The sequence below is a fragment of the Barbus barbus genome, assembly GCF_936440315.1.
Source record: "Barbus barbus genome assembly, chromosome: 31".
NCBI lineage: Eukaryota > Metazoa > Chordata > Actinopteri > Cypriniformes > Cyprinidae > Barbus > Barbus barbus.
The window spans coordinates 13877486-13902966 of record NC_136759.1 but is presented as its reverse complement, the minus strand read 5'-3'; the positions used below and the strand labels follow the sequence as shown (position 1 = coordinate 13902966).

Genomic DNA, 25481 nt, shown 5'->3' with positions numbered 1-25481 from the left:
CAAACCACTTAAGAATTTAAAGGGATAGGTCACACAAAAATGAAAATGGTCATTTACTAGTTTTCTCCAAAAGTTTTTTTTTCCTTCTGGAACACAAAAGAAGGGTATTTATTTATTTATTGTCCATACAAATGAATTCAAAATGTTCCAGTATTATTTGGTTCCCAGCGTTCTTCAAAATATCTTTATGTTCTGCCGAAGAAACAAAAAGTCATACAGATTTGAAACAAGTAAATGATAACGGTTTCATTTTTGGGTGAACTATCCTTTCACTGGCCTGTCAAGTATCCAAAAATGACTACAAAACAATAGGTAAATGTATCAAGATTTATTTTTTATTCAACATTTATTCTTTTATTTTTGCTCCTCTTACAACATAATGGACAGTTAGGTCGATACGCAGCCCCAAATTTACAGGCTATATACAATTTGAACTTTCTCCATAGGGAAAACACACTCTATATATACGCATATATATAATATCAGTGTGGAAAGAGGTCTGAAAAGTTGCCCCAACATGTATATAACTGTACATGGTCCCAGAAACTGAGAAGAACATATTTTAAAACATCATCACTGAAACAAGAATCATCCATCTACATGCGAAAACAGCCACATCAATTAGTTTAAGAATGTACACATCCTAGTGTGAATACACAAAACTAAAACCTGACAACCAAAATAAAAAAAGTTCATTGTGTTTTCTCTCACACGCTTACAGAAGCAGAACAAATGCAGGGACTCTTGCGCAACATAATGCTAGTGTGATTGGTAAACCTGGCTTGCTCTTTTACTGGGACAACCGACAGGTATCACAGTGTTAGTTTTAAATCAAATATCTTTGTACATACAGAACTGTGTAGCGGTCAGTGTGGCTTGATACAAACATTTTCCCATCCATGAATCCTTCACCATCTCTCAGACTCTTACAACTTGCAACACTATTAGTCACTAAAACATAAAAAACAAAGCCTCTGAGAAATGCATTCACTACACAAACACACAAATGCATGTAATTTTAACACACTGCTACATGAAAAATGAACCATGCTGTTATTTCCTGCACATATAATAACCAACATTTATCACCAGTGGCAAGATGAAGGCATTGAACGTGTTGGAATACATTCGCAATGCCATCCAGAACAATGTTTGCGCTGTTGCAAACTAATGGCTATTTAACATGGTTTATACACCACTGTGCTGGATTTTAGTAGGTGGCTTTGTTAGTGAATAACTTAAAGAGTGCATGTGCAGCAAGAGCACAATAGGGGGCGTCTGTGCAGCATTGAACAGGACTCCAGATTGACAACGTTAAAGGCACTCCTGTCAGATTCCCATGACTCACGTGACAGTCACACAACAATAGTGTCTATGCCAGCTAGAGCACTACAGATAAATCATGTAAACTCTGTAAAAAGATCATTTCTAATAGAAACATCTCACATACGCTCCTGGTGTCTAAATGTACAAATCAACTCCATGATTGACTATTGTACACTGCAAAAATGATTTTCTTATTCAGTATTTGTCTTCATTTCCAGTAAAAACCTAACTTTTTCCAAATCAACACATTTATACAATAGCAAAACAAAATGGCTTGATATATTAATTCTTGTTTTCTAAATAAAAGTATCAAAGTTCAGCGAGTTTATGCTTATGTGAGGCAAGAAAGAAGCTTAATTGAAAGGTAAACAAGATTTTTCTTACTCCAGATATTTTTTTCTTGTTTAAAGCATAAACTCACTTAATTTTGATACATTTAATCTCTTAATTCATCTTCCTTCTCAAGTAATTGTATCTTGCTTTAAGAATTTATAAATATTTGAAAACAGAAATATTAAGAAAATCATTTCTCCAGTGCAATGATGATGCTACATCTTGCATCAACAATAGTGGTAAAACATGACACCAAACTGACCAGGTAAATTGATTTTAAAGCGACAGTTCACCAAAAAAAAAAAAATCATTATTCACTCAAGTTGTTCCAGACTTTTACGACATCCTGACTTTCTTTTGTTTTGTCCAGATTATGAAAGTCAACAGGGTCTGTGTGGTTTTGAACTCCACTGACTTCATGTTCGTGTTCATGTTTTGCAGAAAATGGAAAGTCATACAGGTTGGAACGACAAAACTCTCTCTTTAAGAACTGTAGGGACTTCAAGGATTCAACACAGTACATTAAAACTGGTCTAGCGGGAGCTGAGAAGAGCATTCACAAGAGGTGTGCTGTTAGTTGAGGAGTTAGTGTGAGGTATTATGGGGGCTGCCTTTTCATTAAGTCTTTTACACTAGTAGTCACACATATTAGGCTGGCTGAGATCGCACCACAGTTTCATCATAATACACTCCACTAGAGCCTAAAACACACTGAGGAGCACACAAGCACTCTAGACTTTGCCTTTGCCCACACATAAAGATAAAACATCTCTTTTTGTCTTTTATTATATATCATTATATAGTAGACATTCAATAAATTTCTTTGTGTCGTCTTTGTATACTTTCTTTTCGCTTGGAATGTACTGAGTCCTTTAGCTTTATAGTTCGTTTGAATGCAGTGCTGCTTGTAGCAGCAGTCTCAAACAGGGCAGACCAGTCTATAAGTGTCTATACTCTATCTGGGGGTCCATATGTCAGCGCTTCAGGCCAGCTTTAGCCTGCTGACTGGGAAGGAGGGCATGGTCACCATTGTGACTGGGTTGAGGACGGTCTGGCCCACCAGTTGAGGGTGATGGGTAACCATCTGAGCACCCACTGGTGTCTGCTTGGCTTGTGCGTTGGTCACCGAAGTGCCGTTCATCTGACTGTGAGAGAGCGTTTGCGCGATGTGGCTCATGACCGCCGGCTGTGTGACTGTGACGGGCTGTGGGTAGATTGCCGGAAGATGGGCGACAGTGATGTGGCTAATGGATGGTCCTGGGGCCAGCTGCACCGAGCTTGAAGAGGAAGGAGCAATGTGGGCCACATGCTTGGAGCCCGGCTGGATCACGCGGTTGACGGTTTGGATGACAGAAGCATGTGACGCCGATCCCGCGTGGGCGATGACGGAAGGCTGCAGGTTGGCCGTGGTCACTAAATGGGTCTGGGCTGGAGGTAGTGTCTGTGGGGTCACCACCTGGGCAGCAGGAGCAGATGCTGGGCCGTTAGGAACCTTTGCTGGGGTTGAGGTCAGAGCGGGAGCTGTGATTGGAGCGGCGGCGGCGATGGGGGAGAGTTGAGCTGAGGGAATGGGGGGTAAAATCTTCGAAGGTTTGTGAGGGATGGGGAGGTGCTGTGTTATGAGGGATGACACAGGACGGGACTTCTTTAAATCTGGCTGAAGCACAGCAGGCACTTTGGGTAAGACGCTGGGCGTCTCATCTTCGATATCTTCATCAATGTTGTCTTCACCTTCTATAGAGACAACAACAAAAAAATGGTCAGAAACTATTACTGGATTGTTTCAAGTTAAAAACGAGATCAAAATAAAAGCTTCTGTGGCTTTTAGTCAATTGTCATTAGCTTTGAAGCCATTTAGTGTACTTTTTACAATTTTTAGGATATATACTGCACAGTGTAAAAGTTAAGATTTTTTTTTAATGCTAATGTAAAGTGTATTATGATCACCAGGGCTGCATTTCCTGAAAAATATAACAAAACAATACTATGGAATATTATTATTTTTCTTTATTCTTTCCTTTATTTCTTTCACTTATTACTTTTAAATAATAATATGCCGATTTGCTGCTCAAGAGATATTTCTTATAATATAATAATACTTTTGTGGAAACCATGATACATTCAAAATTCTTTGTGGTTCATTTCATCTCATAGGATTTTCTGAGGTATAGAAAGCTCTAAAGAGCTGCACTCATTTAAAATGGAAATCTTTTTTAACATAAATGCATTTCTGTTACTTTTAATCATTTTGATGCATTTTTGAGTACATTATTAATTTCTTTATTTAAAAAAAATCTTACTGACCCTAAACTTTTGATTGTTAATGTCATGCAATTAAAAATCTGTTTTGCGCCAACAATATTGATGACTTATCTTGTGTTTTTTGTACTGATTTTTGTCCAATCAATCCCTACTGACTCTCTTTTAAAAAAGGCAATTAGTGCTTGTACCAAATTTTAAACTAAGAAAATCTCAGGACAAAAATGTATCGAGTGGTTTTAAGGAGTTTTTAAGCTCTGTCAAAAAGCATGTTGTCAATTAGCATGGAAACCTGCAGACGGGATCTTCTGCAGGACTAACCTGAGGCAGTGGAGGTGGAGGCCTGGTCATCATCTGGCTGGACAGTCTGTCGAAGAACACGGTCGATCTCAATCACGTCCAACCGCTGACTCAGCTCGTTCTTGAGCTCGGCCAGTCTCTGCTGCAAGGCGATCTTCTCCCGCGCCAAACGCTCCATCTCATGCTCGTAGTCCTTCTCCTTCCTCTTCAGAGTCTATGAGGGCAAACAGAGAAATAATTAAGTGAGCATTTTCCACATGCACTAACAGCTGGCAGAGAGCACTTAAAGTCTATAGTCTGCAAAAATCACAGCTGCAACAATGAAATGTAATCTTGCTGTGCAGCAAAAAGCAGGTAAGACGAATACAAGACCAGCATTCACATGCACTTAGAGATGGTTGGCTTTTTCCTTAATACCCCATCTATCATTAAAGAAGTCCAGCTAAAGCAAATCAAAGAACCCAAGAAACCAGTAAGAGCTGCATAAACAGCTGAATGAGAAATAACTTAAAATTAGAGGAAGATATGTTATACTGTAGGTAAATATATTCGCTAACTTGTCCATAAAAAATAACTTGCAGAATAATACATTTAGTGATATGTTATACATATGGGTATTGGGTAAAAACAGACATACTATCATTACAAGATACTAATTTATGTATATATAAAATAATTATTATAATGTAATATAATTTAAAATTTAATATATATTTAAATTAGATATGAATTCATATGTATAATTAATTTATTTCTCTCTCTATGTGTGTGTGTATTTATTTATTTATTTATATGTATAATATATATCTTGCTTTATGTATAAAATAATCATCATCAATCATCATGTAATTTTATACTTTACATCTCATTACATATATACTTATGTCATTTATATCCCCCTCTCTATATAAAACAACTATATATAAAATAACTGGTCATCATTTCAAGGTTTATTTAGTGATGACGATCAAAAATACCTCTAACTCGCATCTTGACAGAGCACTGTCAATGCGTCTTATATTAATGCAATTTCTTATAAGGAAGACATTTGGGAATTTATACAAGTAAAAAATGTCACATGCTTCTTTGTAAGTGTGCTTGTAATCATCTATAGGCGTAGACGTCAGTTTCTGCCTCTTCCTGGATGCCTCAGCCCAACGCACACCTCCCCCACCGTCTGTTTTTACCCTGCCACTGCCTCGTACTCACACACACACACGGATTACCCAAGGCATGACAGCGCCTCCCACTTCTGGGAAGGCATTCACTCGCTGTGCACGAGTGCACACGCTGAGTAACCAGTGGGAGGAGCCCATGACACGAGCTCAGCCAATCACAAGTGGACATCTGGGTAGTGTGAGCGTGCTAAACAAGACTACATCTCTACCGACCCACAAAAACACACAGATACTGATCCAACTTCACAAACATGAGGTAAACTGTAGATTAGAGAAACGTGAAACTCCAGACACAAAGATAGAGTGACAAGGGAGGGACAGAGGGCAAGACACGGCACACACTGGGCTGGGCATAAGTGACCCAGTTTCCCTGCACTGTCAGCTGACGCATGAGAAACAAACAGGCAACGAGGACACAGCAGCTAAGGCCCTTAAGAGGATGGATCAAGAGCGATTAAGGGGTCTGTGCACAAAGAAGGGGAAACCATGATACTCAGTAATATATCTGACAGGGGAACAGAAAATTTAAAATAACAACAACAACAATATTTGTTAATATTTTATATTATTACATTTATTTTTAATATGTATATACACACACACACACACGTTTGTTTTTGTGAAAAGTGGAGACATCCCATAGGCGTAATGGTTTTTATATTGTACAAACTGTATGTGCTATTGCCCTACACCTAAACTTAGCCCTCACAGGAGTCTGTGCATTTCTACTTTCCCCCAAAAAAACTCATTCTGTATGATTTAGAAGCGTTTTGAAAAGTGGGGACATGGGGCAATGTCCTCGCAAGTCACCTTCACCTTGTAATACCTGTGTCATTATACAAATTTATGTCCTCATTTGTCACAAAAACGCACACACACACATGACCCTGGACCACAAAAACAGTCATAAGTAGCATGGGTATATTTGTAGCAAAAGCTTTTACAGGTTTGGAACGACATGGGGTAAATGATTAATGACAAAATTTTCATTTTGGGGTGGAGTAACCCTTTAAGTAAAGATGATGTTCCATGAAGATATTTAGTAAATTTCCTACCGTAACAGACTGGACAGTCTGTCAAAGGAACGTAATTTCCTTCCGCACATTCAATTTACTGCGATACGTATCAGCAAAATCACTGCATATAAAATACATTGAAAGAAACCTACTACTGACACACTAACCCTCAAATAATGAGCAATGACAATGCATGCATGTATCACACAGCACCACGTGCGCTGGACAAGCATGGCCCTGAAGAAATAATAACAGCGTGGAAAAAAGATCCAGGCCAGTCATTTGATATGTGTACAGGTGTGTGTAGATCGCAAGATAGAAGATAAAGGAGGACTTGCAGTTCAGCTCAGGGTCAATCAGGTCTCTGTTCTGCTGCGCTCTCGTGAATAATGATAGATCGCTGGGCCAATCGATACACGCCAACGCCACTTCCTTTCCAAAGCAGAGTGGCCTTTCGCCTCTCAGAGGTGTCAGCGTCTTTGTCTCAGCAAATTAGACGGTGGAGTACTCCGCGTTGTCAAGGCAACAACGTTTTCAAGGAAAACCGTCACAGTTGCTGTGGTAACAGGTACGTTGAGCGGGCAGCAGAGTGTGACAGTGTGAGCATGTGTTGTCTGCACTGGGCAGCAGCATAAAGCCTGTTTGATTGAGCACCTCTCAGCAGCTCCATATATAGGTCTGGTGTGCTGGACACACTCTTTACGTAACAACACTAACAGAATGAATCAGAGCAAGTAGCATACAATCTTCAGCAAAACGTGTGACCTCAGTTGATCCTTTACTTACTCCTGCCTTTATCTTAGGCCTAACATTACTGACCAATGCCGCCTGCAAACATTTGCTCTTTTTTAGTATATACTGTACTATTTTTTAAAGTTCATGGTTTTTAAGATTTTTTGAATGTTTTATAAGAACTCTCTTATGCTCACATGCTGCATTTATTTAATAAAAAATACAGGAAAACAGTAATATTATTACAATTTAACATAACTGTTTACTATTGTGGTACATTTTAAAATGTAATTTATTCCTGTGATGACAAAGCTGAATTTTCAGCATCATTACTCCGGACTTCAGTGTCACATGATCCTTCAGAAATCATTCTAAGACTATGATTTGGTGCCCGAGAAACATTTCTTATTATTGTCAATGTTGACCATTTTATTATAATAGTTTAATATATTACAGAAACAGTGATACATTTTTTTTATTAAATATAAATAACATAATATAATTATATGAAGTCCAAAACAACAGCATTTAATTGAAACATATTTTTATAACAACATATAACATAACATAGCGATTAATCATTTGACAGCACTAATATACAGACCCCAAACTTCTGAACAGCAGTATAAGTCATATTTGCATTCAGAAACGTAATTTTATGAAAAATATGGGCAAACATTGTTGTCAGGTAACTTATAACAGTGTATGAATACAAGATTACAAGTCTTTTCTCCCGCCAAAAAACTTTGATAAATAATTTAACAATGTCTTTAAACAAACCCAGCAGATAACAAATGCTTTGCAATATCATAATTCATCATTCCAGCCGACAATAACATCCAATCAATTTTTACCGCCTTGTGAGCACACTTTAATGAAAACCAAGCAGTTTTTTTCTAATGGATGTTCTGCAAAACTCAGAGTTAGTAACGGTAACCAAACGGGGTGAGCTTATCAAAGAGCCAATTACAAACAAACCTCCAGTTGAAAGAAAAATTCTAGATGCTGATTGGTTGAATACAGCATTCCAGTTGTGCCTGACATACATGATCTAGAAACAGCTATGATGCGAAACGCTTATCAAGTTAATCGCAATACCAGACCACATTTCTACCGCCTCACAAATCTAAACCTGAATCTCCGTGCGAGCGTTTCTTAACATTACATCTGCACCCTGTAAAAGACAGTTATACAAGAGCCGTCCCTGGTCTTTTTTACAAGCGTGCCCTCCTTCCCCTGGGGAGCCGGAGCATTCCTTGCTAGCCGTCTCCACCAGGCCCTCATTGACCCCACCTCCCACCGCTGATGAGGCATGTTGACAGGTCTCTGGTCTGTGTGCTGCATCAGGCGCAGCTCCAGCCCACAGCTGTGCATGCCTGCCTCTATTAAGTCTCACACACACACACACACACACACACACAGGCCGTCCTGCTCCACAAACACCCAAACCCACTGAACTCCTGATCCGCGGACTGGGGCCCCTTCACTCCCTCCCTCCGGCTTCAGCCCAGAAAGGCTAAACCATCCGTTTTAATATTTTAAATAAGATTTTAATTTAGTTTTTAAATTAAGCTTTAGCTTTTAGTTTAACTTTTCATTTAGCAGTTCAACTTAAACAACCAAAAAAAAAAAAAAACTAAGAGAAATAAAAACTAGCTGAAACAAAATAAGATTACATTTTTTATTTGATCTTATTTCAGTTAATTTCAAGTAAATCAAAATGGTTTTATGCTTTCAGTTAACAATAATAACCCTGCTCCTGACTGAATATGAGATGTTATCACAGGAATAACAACATCTGGATGGTGTTTCAGGAGATGAATGTGAATCAGTGTCGTATTCATATTCTGGAGGATATGGAGATAAAATAAGGCCAGAGAGGAACATCCACGTGAACAGCAGCTCTCAAACTCAGGGCCGACTTGAAGGATGAACTGATAGTGACTTTAATTAGCTTTTGTAGTCTGTTTCTCACAAGCCAAGCGCATGACCTCCCCCTCCCCCATCGGTTTGCTATCATCAGTTACTCACTGAAGCCCCGGCCCCTGACTGTGCACGACTGTGTCGTCATGTTTATGTATATACAAGTGTGCATGCTTATGATGGATTTGTATGAGTTAAAAATGAACTCTCATACAGTGTTAGGATGTCCTGCGTTTACAGACTCAGTTCTGCAGAACAAAGAAGGGAGAGAAAAAGAGCCACGTTGCAGCCACGCTCTTCCTCAAAAACAAGCCCGCAGTAAAGGATATCCCATGACTCCAGTTTGAGGTGTTTGGTAACTCAGTCAGTTCAAGCACAGCTATAAATCTCACTGGGTCTCTGGTTTTGTTGTGATGCTAAAGAGGAAGTCTTGTAGTGCAGTGTACATTTGTTTGGGGACAGAGATAGATCAACCAACATTATATTCTTTAACTTGACACTTTTTGTGACTAAAAGAGTTTGGGTTTGATTAAATTACACAAGGCTGTCAAATGTCAAATCTACTCATTTTTACTTAGCAGGTTGCCAGATAAATGAAAAAAAAAAAAAGATAAGATATAAAAGATATCAGTTCTGGCTCACTTGATTCCCTAGCAAAAATGAAACAAATCAGTTGAGCATATTACTCCCAAACATAAAAAATAACTTGTAACTGCTGAACTGATTTCATCAGTTCATATTTGTTCACTGTGTTTTTGACCAAATAATTATAGCCTTGTATAGAAGTGTGTATATATATATATATATATATGTAAGTACTAGCCGGTCTTTAAGGGGGATATAAAAATTAGGTCAGAATCAGTATTTTATAATTGCAACTGGACGGACAGTTGTTTGGAGAAAGTGCAGCTTTGTTGTTTTGCTAGGCACAGGGAAAAACAGTTCATGAGGATGGACAGATGATAACAAAATGTTCCATTTAAAGCAAATGATCTACAGATGGTGCGACTCAATTGGACACACCAAAATTAGACATGTAGAAATGTCTGCCAGCCAGGATGAGGCTGACATTTACCAAATAATACTTGAAATTGCAGTGGTTTGTACAAGACAAATGGGGCTTTTAGCATGCATCAGAATCATGTAATCTAATCCCACAAGCATAAACCACTAGTTTCTGTAGGGCATGATATAGATAACCAACTGACCAACGTAGGTCATACTAATAGTGCTGACATGCATTGCTACAGAAAGACAGGAAATGAATCAGGTGGATCTCACAGGATTCATTCTGGTTTTGCTCATCATCAGTCACAATCCTACAGAGACACCAGAGCAACATTAACCCAGTGCACTGATATATATGTACTTTATGCAACTACATCAAAACATTGTGCCAAGGACAAAAAAAAAACTGACCTTGTAGATTTCACAATCCACTACAAACCTCCTAAAAAAAAAAAAAAAATTCTCAATTCGATTAACTGGATTAAACAATGCATCAGTCACTGGAACACCGTGCACTGCTAAGCAAAACAGATCCTGCAAGGTTTAGGCAGCACCTAATGTGAGGGTTTCAGGGATCGAGCTCGATGAGTGTGCCGTGCTGCGGCAGGAACAACAGCTGAAGGGGGCTATCACCGGGGGGGGGTGACGTCACACGGCTCTGTCTGTCTAGCCATGTGCTCGCTACTCATGTGGCATGGCAGGAAACATGATGAACGCGAGAGTGGGGGAAGGAGGAAAAAAAGCACAGAGGGAGGGAGAAACGGAGGAGGAGCTCTGAGCTATTAGACAGAACTGGGAAACTCCTGAGACTCGTAGGCTAACATTTAAAGCAGCAGTCACCATAATCCACAGTTCACAACGTGTAAAGTCTGGTATTATGAGGCTAGTATAGCATGAAAAATTTATATAAATCTGCAGTATAATAGCACGTTTGTGCATTTCAAATCAACATTTGTAAGTAATAAAGTGAAGTGAAAGTGACATGACATACTGCCAAGTATGGTGACCCATACTCAGAATTCGTGCTCTGCATTTAACCCATCCAAGTGTACACACAGTAGTGAACACACACCCGGAGCAGTGGGCAGCCATTTATGCTGCAGCGCCTGGGGAGCAGTTGGGGGTTCGGTGCCTTGCTCAAGGGCACCTCAGTCGTGGTATTGAGGGTGGAGAGAGCGCTGGACATTCACTCCCCCCACCTACAATTCCTGCCGGCCCGAGACTCAAACCCGCAACCTTTGAATTACAAGTCCGACTCTCTAACCATTAGGCCACGACTTCCCGTAATATGAAACGTGTAAAAACCACAAGGATTGACAAGTTCCTCAAGATTTTCCACGACAAGCAAATTTCTTTGAATATTCAGAGAAATGAAAGAAACAGCTTTTATTTTCTCCCCAGAGTAACAGTATGTTGGTGTGTTTTTAGTATTAGCATATGTAACAGTGTGTATTTTAGTATTATATCTATACTATTTTAGTATTTCTTGAATTATTTGAATTGAGCTTTTTTTTCTGTTTTGTATTTCAGCTTTAGTTTTAATAATTTTAGTACTTTAACTTCAAATTTATTTCAGATAGTTGGTAAATTTTCTTTAAAGTTTTTTTAAATTTACAGTTTATCTAATATTTTATTATTTTATTTCAATTATCATTTTAATACAGTTTTGAACAATTTTAATAGCTACACTTTACAACAGGTTTCCATTTATTAACTATATTATTTAAAATGAATTTACAACATTATTAATCTTAGCTAACGTTAATTTCAATGTTTTATGAGGTAACATGAACTAACAATTAACGGATGTATTTTTATTAACTAAAATTAAGAACGATTAATAAATACTGTAGCTAAATGTTACTTAATGCACTCATTGTAGTCTTTTCTGTTTTAGACAACAGTAAAAACACTGGTAAATTACCTGGCCTAATACAGGTAAGCATTGTCGCAATCCGTCCAGTGATTAACAAATCGCTAATCAGTTACTTCACTTTGGAAGTCAAAAAGCAGATTTGGCACGACGCCTCAGGAATATGTGAATCAGGCGCCATGAAGATTAATAAAATGAAGAGTAATCTTTTCAAACAATCCTCTTAGTCAGTTCTGGGAGGAGCTGATTGGTCAGTGAGGGGAGAGCAGGAGGGGCCGTGCACCGAAGCGCATGCAGAGGCAAACGCATGGAGGTGAGGCGCGCGTGCCTGCCTCCGCCCATGGCCCAGTGGACGGCCTGAACACACGCTGTGCCACCGCCGCCTCCAGAGACCATCGCAAAACACACGTACACACAAACACAACAATAATCATTAAGAGAGAAGCCCCGTCATCTTCAGGCACAGGCACACACTAATCTTTTAGCACAAACAAAACAAAACAGAAAGGGAGAGGGAGAGATACTGGCTGAGAAACAGCTCAAATCACTGACTAGCTTTTCTGTGAACATTCAATAAAATATACACATAAGCTTCCTGCAAACCTGTCCTTCAAGAAAACATTCAAAGACAGTAATTACTAAGTGCCATTAATAATAATACTTATGGAGTGACTAACTAAAACTAGCCACATTACTAACTTTTTACTAGCCGAGGCACTATTGCAAGCTTTGTTTGTTCCACAACTAGTGTAGGAACAAAATGCTACATTTCTGTTTTTGTTATATTGTAACAGTGAGCTATAAAAGCACTCGAATACCCTAATATCCTTACAAATGTAGGGAAGTCTAATTAATTTTAATAAATGTCATGTAAACAAACTGGTTCAAAAAATTATTAGGAATTCGTTAAACTACTTCAAAGATATTATTACTATTAAATTACGAATTAAGTCATTTAAATGTATTAGTTTTGTTGAATCAGTTAATTCTGAGATTAAGTGTAAACTAAATGGTTAAAAAAAGACTTCATTCCACCTCCTGCAAAACATTTTAATTTAAAATTAGGGTGTTTATAAATTCTATAAATTAATTAGTTAATTATTATTATTACTGAGCAGAAATTAATTAGCACAGCGGTTTAATGATGTTATTCTGACAACCTATAGTTTTTCTGTGCTAGACAAATATTGCTCAGGTTGACAATACAGTTAAATAAATGTATTTCATTTATGCATTTTTAAATGCATTTATGTATATGTCCTATATAGTGACTTATAGTTAACTAATAGTATAGCTAAGTACCAGCGGTGTGTAAATCTACAGTTTCAATGTAGCTTCAAAGTACTAATTACAAAAATCACAAATATGAATTTCTAAAAACAACAGATCCACATATTCAATACAAATTCATACTCAAAAAGCTTCAAACTCCCAGTATACAGATCACATTCTGGAAAAATCATAGCAAATGGCTGGTTGTTTTCAACAGGCCATGTGCTTTAAATAAATACACCTTAAGCCTGGTTGAGCGACAGACAGGAGAGAGCGGAAAGAGCGATAATGGGTGGGCTGGGTCAGTCCGTCAAATCCACCAATGGCTAGAAGCAAGTAGCTTAAGGAGGGGGTGGGTGACGGCGCCGGGGATCCAGTGACACGGGTTCTGTTTCCACATTGCCCTAGTTTCCTGCACGTCTTGTGCCTCGGCTAAATCAAATCCTTTGATTTGATTGGATTTCTATTTCTTCTTCTAAAGGCTCTTGCTGTAGGCGTGCGTATGTGTGAATGAGGCACTGGTTTAATCAGATAAAGCATGCCTTATGATCTCGGTTTACAGACAAAGAGAAGGTGCTCTGCTCACACTGCAGGAGAGCAACTATCCATTTTCCCTCTGCAAATAAACTGGATCAGAGATGCTTCATCTCACAGCTTTAGATCAATCAAAGAAACACTGGAAATATCTCATATCTCAGATAAAAGAACTGTAACTAACAAACTGAAGACTGCATCATAGTGTGGTTTCCCTCCTGCTCTTGCATTGTTTACGTGTGTAAATATACACCTCAAGTCAAAGTCTGATGATATGGGCCGAGATACAGATATACAGCAGACAATGAACATGTAAATGTAGATTTATCAGCGCTTACCTGAATGTATCTCAAAGCACTTCTCAGAACACTCAGATTGGAGGTCTTCTTTTCATCAACATTAGAGATGTTCTTCTTCAGGGTCTCAAAACACTCCTTTAAGTGAGCACGTCTGAGAAAAGAAGATCATTTAGAATTACAAAAAAGTTATAATAACATTTTATGTGGTATCAGCATTCGCTTATTTATATTTATATAAAAATGTATATATTATAATACACTTATGAGACAATTAAGTGCTATATTCATTTTTATCTGTTAAGTATGTGAACAATAAAAATATAACAAATCAAATCAAATCAAATCACTTTTATTGTGACATCACCACAGCACATGTGCTTTGGTGAGTGAAATTCTAGGAAGCGTGCTCCAGACAGTGAAGAAACAATTTACATATAGACAGTACCATTACAGACTTATACAGATGACAGTGTGCAATATACACATACATATACTCAGTACACACAGTGTACTATTGGACATACTTACAGTTAGCAATACACATTATACACAGTATGTACACATTCGACATTATGTACAATATACATATACATATATTATATATACCTGATATAATACATAACTTGATTCTGTGTGTAATTTCTGTACCACTACTAGCAGAACTCGTTTTTGATCAATTAGTTTATCGTAAAAACTTTTTTTTTGCAAATGTTACACTACTGTTCAATTTTTTTAAAGAAATGTATAATTTTATTCAGCAGAACACAGTAAATTGATCAAAGTAATATTAAAGGCATTTATACAGTAGTTCTACAAAAGATTTCCATTTCACATAAATGCTATTCTTTTGAACGTCCTATTCATCAAAGAATCCTTAACAAATGCATCATAGTTTCCACAAAAATATTAAGCAGCACAACTATTTTCAACATTGATAATAATAAGAAATGCTTCTTTAGCACCAATTCAGGATATTAAAATGATTTCTGAATGGTCATGTGACACTGAAGGCTGCTGAAAATTAAACTTTGCCATCACAGGAAATGTTATTTGATTTTTTTTAAATATATTAAATAGAAAACACATTTTAATTTGTTATAATAATTCACAATATTACTGTTATTACTGTATTTTGATTAAATAAATGCAGCCTTTGCATGCATAAAAGACTTTCAAAAATATTTATAAACATTTGAATGATGGTGTACATACATCACATGTACGTGTAAAAACATTGGTGAAAGGCACTTAAGTTTGGTAAACCAGCGGCAAAGACGACCTTACCTGTTTTTTTCAAGCTTATTGTGCACTTCTCTCGTTCCTGCCCTGTAAACACAGGTCATATGATCTTTAATAGTTAGCTCTCAAACATAATACAAACTCACATCCGTGAAACCAACTATAAAAGATTTTACATGATTCAGTTTTAAACAATGGATAACAGTGATGAATAACAGCTTCACGTCTTGACTCACCCTCCAGGTCTCTTCTTGCCGTCTAAATTACGGTGGTCATCAGGCGGGCTGCCTCTGATCGCAGGGCTGGGTTGGGCTGAAGGAGGTCCATGATGAGGGAAAAGTGCATGCTGGGAAGCTGTGATGATGGGGCCCGAGTAGGTCTGGAGTTGCTGGGCTGGTTTGGTGCCATTGGACTGAGACAGTGATGTGGGCTCTGCCTTCACCTGAGACGAGATGAGGGGGTGCTGGTACAGTGCCTGCTGGTTTGGCAGCAAGTGGGCATCTTTTCTGGGTGGTGTGAGGTGGGGTGCTGCCGACGGGCTGAGAGCTGTGGTGGGGGGCAGAGCGGGTGGAGTGGAGGACACCACCGGGATGGGGATGACCGTGATGGGCATGGTGGGGGGAGGGAGAGGAGGCTGGGCCGGGGCAGGTATATGTCGATGCTCAGGGCTGGACTCCTCCACCCAGGTCACATGGTTCATTCGAATGGGCTGAGTGTAAGAGTTAACTTCTGCTCTCCGCTTCTCCGCCTCCTGCTCACGACGCCGTCTTTCCTGAAGCTCATTCTCTTCTGTTGAAAGAGATTACTTATTACTTATCCAAATCCAGAACCTACTGGATCTTTAATGGTCCATATTGATATTAACTTGATAAATATTTATATGGAATGCATCAATATTAAAAGGCTGATATTTATTTACCAATTATTTTCATGGTATAACTGGTAACCAATGAATGAATTTTAAAATTATATACTATATTGTCTAAATAAAATTAAAATCAACTAAAAATCTAAATCAAACACAAAGTAATTTGAATTTAAATTTAGGCACTACAACATTAAGCATAGTAAGAAAAATGGGTATTTATTTTAAGATTTGTTTTTAAGATTACATCAAACAGAGATATGTGTTACATGACTACACGATCAAGTGTTACAGTAATTTATGAAATGAGAATAAAAAATTATATTTTCTGTCAGTGTTGTTTTAGTATTTTCATATACTATTATAATTTTTTATGTTTTGAATTAGCTTTTGTTTTATATTTTCAGTTTTCATATAATACAAATGTAAGTTTAGTGATTTTGTTATGTGCTTGTCACTTTATTAGCTTTTTATATTATATATCATTAATTTCTTTTAATTTTCAGTTTTAGTAATCATAAATTCATTTTTTTAGGTTTACATTTTTAATCCATTTTTTATTATATTTTATTTTATCCTTTTCAATTACCAAAAATTATTTTAATAGTATTACTTTTATTTATTAATAACAAATGTTTTCAATATCAAGCGATACCAGTAAATAAATAAATCAACAAACAAATAAATGAATAGCGGCAGATAACCAAATTAATAAACCAAATGGTAACCAAAATTTGATGGTAATTATTGTATTCTTAAATGTTTAATAAAAAAATTAAAAAACACTTAGTCTATAGATATCGTACCTCAAAGGGATGATGTTACTGATCATTTCCTTGTATTGTGCATGCTGCTGATACTGATATTAATTGTATGGTTCCGCGTTATCGTCCGGGCAGAACTATTGTTCCAGCCACCAAAGACAGATTCACAAATAACCAACCTGCCTGATTTATCTCAACTGCTCTGTGTACCCATAAATACACATGAACTAGACGAAATGACTAGCAACATGGGCACTATCTTCTCTAATACATTAGAAGCTATTGCCCCCTCAAATTGAAAAAGGTTAGAGAAAACGTACTGCGCCATGGTACAAGAGTTATACCCATTCTCTCAAGAAAGAAACTCGTAATCTTGAGCGCAAATGGAGAAAAAATAACTTGGAAGTTTTTAGAATTGCGTGGAAAAACAGTATGTCCAGCTATAGACAGGCTCTAAAAGCTGCCAGGGCAGAGCATATCCGCAAACTCAGATAATAACCAAAACAATCCAAGGTTCTTATTTAGCACAGTGGCTAGATTAACAAATAAACACACTCCACCCGATCTAAATATTCCCTCTCAGTTTAATAGTAATGACTTTATGAATTTCTTTACCGATAAAATAGATAACATCAGAAATACAATATCAAATGTAGATTCTACTGCGTCTAGTATTTCAGCTTCATTCATCACACCCAAAGAAAAACTGCAGTGCTTTACAACTATAGGACAGGAAGAGCTAAATAAATTTATAAGTGGATCTAAACCAACAACGTGTTTATTAGATCCTGTACCCACTAAACTACTGAAAGAGTTGTTACCTGTAGCAGAAGAACCGCTTCTCTATATTATTAACTCATCGTTATCTTTAAGTCACGTCCCAAAACCATTCAAGCTGGCAGTTATTAAGCCTCTTATTAAGAAACCACAACTAGATTCTAATGAACTGGCAAATTACAGACCCATTTCAAATCTTCCGTTTATGTCTAAAATTTTTTATGTTTAAAAGTTGTGTCTGCTCAATTGTGCTCCTTCTTGCAAAAAAATGATCTCTATGAAGAATTTCAGTCAGGTTTCAGGCCTCACCATAGTACAGAAACTGCACTTGTTAAAATTACAAATTACTTGCTTCTTGCTTCAGACCAAGGCTGCATCTCATTGCTAGTATTACCTGACCTTGGTGCTGTGTTCGACACTATAGACCATAATATACTCATAGATCGATTACAAAACTATACTGATATTCAAGGGCAGGCTTTAAGATGGTTTAGATCCTACCTGTCCGATCGCTACCACTTTGTTCATTTAAATAGGGAGCCATCTCAATTATCACTAGTAAAGTATGGAGTACCACAAGGATCTGTCCTAGGTCCTCTGCTATTTTCAATATACATGTTACCCCTTGGTAATATTATTAGAAAATACAGGATTAGTTTTCATTGTTATGCTGATGATACTCAACTATATATCTCAACAAGACCAGATGAAACTTCTAAACTATCTAAGATAATAGATTGTGTAAAAAATGTAAAAGATTGGATGACCAATAATTTCCTCCTATTAAATTCAGATAAGACAGAGATATTACTTATTGGACCAAAAAACAGTACACAGAATCTCTTGGATTACAATTTGCAACTAGACGGATGTACTGTTACATCCTCTAAAGTCAAAAATCTGGGTGTTATATTAGACAGCAACTTGTCCCTTCTTCCCATGTTACAAAAACAGCATTCTTCCATCTTAGAAACATTGCAAAGCTTCAAAACATGCTACCTGTTACTGATGCAGAAAAGCTAGTTCATGCATTCATGACCTCTAGACTGGACTATTGTAATGCATTGCTAGCTGGTTGTCCTGCATCTTCAATAAACAAGCTACAGATAGTCCAAAATGCAGCATTTGGCTCACAAACTCTGGAATAGCCTTCCTGATAACGTTCGGGGTTCAGATACACTCTCTCTGTTTAAATCTAGATTAAAGACACCTCTCTTCAAGCATTCACATAATGCATCTTATAATCTTGTACTGCAGTTATATCTGATCAAGTGTACATTATTATTATTCTTTAGCTTGGGTTGAACAAATCATTTTTGCTTAGATGGAACAGCAGCTACGCTAATTATGTCTCTATTTGTTTCTCTGTTTCTGCCACGGGATTAACATCCCGTGGTAACTAGGAATTACAGAAGCTTCAGTCTGGATCCAACCCTTAAATGATCTGAGATCACCGAACACCTGAGAAAAGATAATGCCAACCCCTCAGAGGATGCCAATGCTTAGACAACATACAGAATTACCAAATTTTGCCATAAATTAAATATATTAAGGTTCTGCAATATATAAATATACTGTGGAAACTTAATTTCCTGTAGAGCTGCTTTGGAACGATTTGTAGCGTAAAAAGCGCTATACAAATAAACTTGAACTTGAACTTGAACTAGTCAAAATTTTTAGTTAACATCCAAAGCAAGCATAAAAGATAAAAAAGGATGTCCTATCTGTCTGGAGTCTCTCTGTGATCTAGTAAACAGTGTTGAAGGAAATGCAGAAGACTGAACTATATGTTGGACACTGCAAGTAACCTTTGACCTTAAACATATGATGTGATGACATCTCATCTAAACTGGGGCAAATAATGGAGACGGGGCAGCCACAAATCAATATGGGTCAATAAACCAGTCCGAGATTATATCTAGCTCAGAGTTAACTCTATTAAAGGAGCTTTTGTGTGCATACAGATAAATAAATGAATGTTACTGGTTAACAGTGGAAGGTAGAGATTACACTGTTAGAGCACATGGTGTACAGGCTTCAGGCTAAAGATTCTCTGGCCTAAATGAAAACACGATGCTTGTCCCCTTCCAACCACACTCCCTTCTTTAAACAGGGCTGCTCCAAAACACCACAGGACGGCCTCCTGAACCTTCAGCATCAATTATACATGCTGTTGCACTCGACTTGTCACCATTTAAGAAATAGTAGAGACACACAAACTGCTTTTTCATTCAGAGAGGAGAACTAGAGCTTCAGCACGTGATGCACTAAAGAACGTCCACTGCTGTTCAATAGTAAAGTAATGAAGGAAGCTACATCTATTTTAGGTGAAAGGATTGGTCGCGGACTGAATTCAGGCTGAAAAACATTCAATCAGTTGAACGTTTATCCTCAGTTTAATGTGCAAACCAAGGCAACTAAAAGTAAACCATTCATAAGTTGATTTTCCTGAAAAACGTAAATGCTGTGGCATATTCAACACTAGTTTGTTTGAGCAGCAACATCTGAATGTTAGAAAAAAAAAAACTATTGAATCTATATAAAATTAATATATACACTACAACTTAAAAGTTTGGGGTCAGTAAGTTTTTTTTAATGTTTTTGAAAGGTGTCTTGTGCTAACAAAGTTTGCATTTATTTGATCAAAAATACAGAAAAACAGTCATTTTGTTTTGAATTATTATTACAAGTTAAAACAACTGTTTTCTAATTTATTTTCGTATTTTAAAATGTAATTTATTCCTATAATGCAAAGCTGAATTTTCAGCATCATTAGTGTCACATGATCCTTCAGAAATCAGTCTAATATGCTGATTTGCTGCTCAAAAATCGCTTATAATTATCAATGCTGAATATTTTTGTGGAAACCGTAATATATTTTTTTCAATATTCTTTGATGAATAGAAAGTTCAAAAGAACAGCATTTATTTGAAGTGGAAATCTTTTTTTATCACTTAAGTAATGATAATTTAATCCCTCCTTGCCAAACAAAAATATTAAAAAGTATATCAAACACTAATTTTTGTTTAATTTCATTTAGTGACAGAAATTACACTTCATCTTTAGACATCTTAAAGCCATTTTATCTACAGTAAAACAGTATAAATCGCATTAACACTGAATTCACCTGATAAACTCAGCTAAGGTGCATTTAAACATTAGCTCGCTGTTGTGGGGTTGAAGGATAATTATCCTGACCAGCGGTTTTATGGTTAATCCAAGTCAAGTCATTGTAAAAGCTCTCTCTATATTACTGATTTTATTATTCCAGCTATTTTAGCATTCACCTAGGCTATGCATAACAACCCAAATTGGCCAAAAATCTTAAAACGTATTACAAACATAGCACTGAAGAAAGCTCTGCTTCATATCAGCCAATTAATGGCAATCAAAATATATCAAATCAAAAAATTAATCATTGCACAACCTAATGCTTGCTACCAGTTTTAAAAGAATCCTCTTAACGCCCAGGGAGGTAAAGAGGTCACAGGCATACGAGGTGCCCTAGATAAACTTAAAAAGACACAGGTGTGTGCGTGTGCACCTGGAACGTCATGAATCTTATTAGGGTGAAAAGCCGGACAGCATTAAATCATGTGCACTTAGAGGATAATGAGACTTTTAAAACAGTCATTCTTATCGTGCGTGTGTGTCAGCGAAGGGGGTGGTGAAAGTGCTCCAACCTAATCTCAGCCAATCACAGCGCAGCAATCCACCCCCACGAGTCACCACTATGCTATTTGAACAGCACACGCTTCCTCCTGCTGAAAAGAGGTGCGGGGTGGGCTGGATGTTTAGTTCCTATGGAACCAAACAACCAATTACCAGAATATACAAGGAAGCACAATACACACAAACCAGCAAGTCTTTCAAGTGAAATGTGACCGTTCAGTCCCTTTAAATACACTTGATTTCCTGACACTGTGTTAACAGCCGATTAATGACACGTTATTGATGTCTTTAAGTAAAAGAGGAAAAAACACCTCTCACGCGCATGAACGCATATCAAGGTTCCACTTTTCTTTGAATACTTCTAATTGTGCCAGACTAAAGAAGAGAAGCTTTTTTAAACATCATTTCCCTGTACAACACCCGACTGTCTGAAATATTTTGGTGTACTTTTTTAACAGCTATAGAGAGCAAAGGTGTAACTGCACACAGGAAATGACTGTCCACCAGCGTGCAATGCAATTTACAGCCCAGCATTACAAACTGCTGGCTGAATGTTTTCAGAGTCACATGCTGAGTAGAATTACAGTCAGCTATGGTGAAATATACAGAAGTGAAACTGATCGAGAAGATTTCTATCACAAGCTTAGACTGGATACAAGTTAGTAAAACAATAATAATAATTATGAGAATGCATCTGATATATCAGTTGACTAGAAAATCAGCTTAAAAATGAAGTATACATTTAGTAAATTCAAAAAGATATATATAAAATATATATAAAAACATTTGATATATATAAAATATATATCAGTCAATTGGCAATACATTTGATAAATGAACTGAAATGGAATCAGCTGGAAAAAAAATTTAAGCAATAAGTTATGATCTTCGGATATGTATATAAAAGTATGCAATTTGCAAATGCAACAATAAAATAAAAATATAATATTCATATAAACTTCATCGTGGAAAAAGTGTGCTTGTATTTTTATATTTACTAATGAATAGAACTGCCTTCTGAATCCGTGTAATGACATTTTAAAATAACGTAATGAAAACAATTATATTTAATTTGTTATTTTTATATTCAAATTATTAATTGTATTTATCCACATAAATAGCTGATTATTTGATATAGACCAATTAATATCTAAACTGATCATGACCCCCATAGTCAACAAGCTTATCGTAATTCTTCCTGAGAATGTCACTCCTCCAGTATTGTTTGTCAGAGCACCACGATGCTCCAAAACTGCAGGAGTGTTATATAACTGCAGTACATTTTGGAAAAGCACGCAGGGGGTTATTGTCCTACTTTCCTTCTGGTTGTAAACCCCTTCCCTGCACAGAGCAGCGCCTGGCGCGCACATGGAGCGAAGGGGGAGGGCTCTCTGTCCACGCGGATCTTACACGAGGGCGTGGTTAGGGCAGACACGTCGACCGAGGCGCTTAAGGGGCGTGGCTAAGGCGGACACGTCAACCGAGGCTTCAGAAAGCGCCCGTGGACGCATGCAGCGCGGGAGAGAAAACAATAGTGTGAAATAAATAAACCGTACACTACTGCGCTAAAAACACTCTACGAAAATGCAATAAAACATTAGATCCATTCACCTGTACAAAAAGGATGCAAATAAGAGCCTCGTAATGTGATACTTCGGTCATTATGTAAAGCGCAACTGAACTGGCACTCGCGCACGTACTTGTAAGCCACCGCCCTTAAAAGCAAGCAGGTATGTTTTCCTACATCGACACTGCAATGAAGTATTCAATCACGAACTATCCCAACAGTCAAAGCAGATGAACTTACATTCTCTGCATTTTAATCCATGGCTGTCTGCAGTATCCGGATAACACCAGTTTACTACCCTAGAAAGTAAACGTAAGCATACTATACTGCAGTTTTGTATTATGACATATTTCATGTCAAGCACTGATTCCTGCTATCACGTAACTTAGCTGGTGTCATCCCGTGCAACAATGCCTCATATTAACCAGCTAATACAACACTGATTCATTAAAGTGACCCTCTGTCTGTCATAAAGGTGTATGTCCCCATATTTTCCCTTTCTTACCACGTGCTTTCTGTTGTTGCAGGGCTTGCAATTCCAAAAACTTCGCCGCCTCTAAAAGCGTCTCGATACTCATCTCTGTTTCTTGATATGGTCCAAAATCGATTAGAGAAATGAATTAAAATAGCTAAATAGATAGATTCAAATGCTTCTGCTCGGGATCCAATCTTCCCGTCTATAAAAAAAATAATAAAATAAAAGGAAAGACGTGACTGGATCCCCCTTGAAGTCACTCTTCCACGCACGTAGAGGAGTCACAACAAGATGGCGGGTTAACCAGTCAAACATATCGGGCCATTGTACAGAGAGCTCGGCTCCGCCCCCTGCACCAACGCCCCGCCCACACACGCTGGTCTTTCAAAACACGGAGATGGCCGTGCTTTAATAACCGCGTATATTCGACGAATCACGATACAAAACAAACTGACAGAAGGTCAGTAATACGTGTACCACCACTTTTCTTCGAAGTTGCTTATAAAGGCCGAAGCAGAACGCTTACAATATAAACGTCAAATCCAGGTTTTTCGCAATACACCTACATATAACACGCCTCTAGCTCATTAATAATACATGAGATTAGAGCAGCCAATAGGAAGGCGGCCACACAAGGCATGGTATCTACTCACATGGGTGTCATTCTGCGCGTTTACAACAAAACCTGCAGGTCGACCTCTGGCGCTGTTTCTGATTCAGTCACTAGTGGTTATCGATAAACAGTCTGTAACATCAAAGAGCATCGGCACCATGGCAATATTTCTGAAATATAACATTTATTCGTGTGCTCACTCACTCACACACACACACACACACATATATATATATATTGTCAGAGCTGCCATGAAACTTGCTGACTGAATAAAGGGTGAGTCATGTGACTGTATCCAGTCTGTGGACAGTAGGGAGTAACACACACTTTTGCTAATAGTGTATGTTAAAGGGAAAAGAGTGCATAAATACACTATATTACTAATAATCCCAAAACGTTAATAAGAACATCCTGACATTTCCAGAAACGGGAGAAAAAAATATAGTAACATATTTCTAAGCCTTTCGCCACGGTATCTGAACCCTCTCTGCAATTTTCCATGACTTTTGCACACGTCTTCAAACCATTGTATCGGATTTCATTCAAAAAACATTACAAAAACAGCGGAAAATTTCTGTTTACGTCTCTCTGATAGAAGAAACAGCCTTCCACATGAGAACTAAAATCCTGTTGCTTTGTGGTTGACTGCTATGCGCGTGTCAAGTCATCCTTCATTTCCTTTTAATCACTTGAGAAGGTCAAAGCAAACACACTCATAAACCTTCTCTACACTTAGACTTTCATATGACTCTCACATGCAGGGAAACGGTGAATAAACTCCTGGTTCAACTTCAGAAGCTGCTCTCGGGGCAATTAGAGTAGGAGCTTGTTTACCCTGGAAAGCTTCACGTGACTGCCAGAGCACGTTATCTGCTCGTGGTCCTCTCAGTGACTGCCGCTTCCTGTTATGAAGGCCTACTCCTCTCTGGACGTTTATACTAACTCAAACTTCCTGTGAAACAAGCAAAAAGGCATTCCAGAGACAGGAAATGTGAAGGAAAGCAACCTATTATTGAGTTTTTTGGCTTTCCAAATATTTTATGTCTAAGGAATATATGCGGACAACCTTTGCACAATATTTGTAAATGCAGGAAGCCAATGCCTCTTAAGAAAACTGGATTTTGGATCAAATGTTACTATTAATTGAAAGAATAGTACAAAAAAATATTTTAATTAATATATTTTTAACATAATTCAACACCAGCATCCAAGAAAGCTAAAACTATTTTAATACTATTTTTATATTTGATTTAAATTTTTATAACATTTCTGAGAAATGCAATTTTTAAAAAATCTAATTCAAAGCATACTGAAAATTCTTAGTAAAAAATCTAAAATATAAAAGTATTATAAAATATATATATATATATATATATATATAAAAAAAAAACTAATTTCACTTCTAAATGCATATTACAGATCTCACAGTGAACAATTCATCCATGCATGTTTAATT

At 37.3% G+C, this 25481-nt stretch overlaps 1 protein-coding gene across 1 annotated transcript; it reads right to left on the bottom strand.

The window, feature by feature from the left end:
* Positions 1–314: 314 nt before the first annotated feature.
* On the bottom strand, positions 315–23700 carry LOC306851651 (max-binding protein MNT-like). Its single transcript, XM_079388058.1, has 6 exons — positions 23443–23700; positions 15529–16081; positions 15338–15379; positions 14093–14204; positions 4240–4432; positions 315–3393 (listed from the first exon to the last, which is right to left on the bottom strand). Exons 1-6 carry the CDS (start codon positions 23513–23515, stop codon positions 2642–2644), a joined length of 1725 nt encoding a protein of 574 aa, XP_079244184.1. The 5' UTR covers positions 23516–23700; the 3' UTR covers positions 315–2641.
* Positions 23701–25481: the final 1781 nt, after the last annotated feature.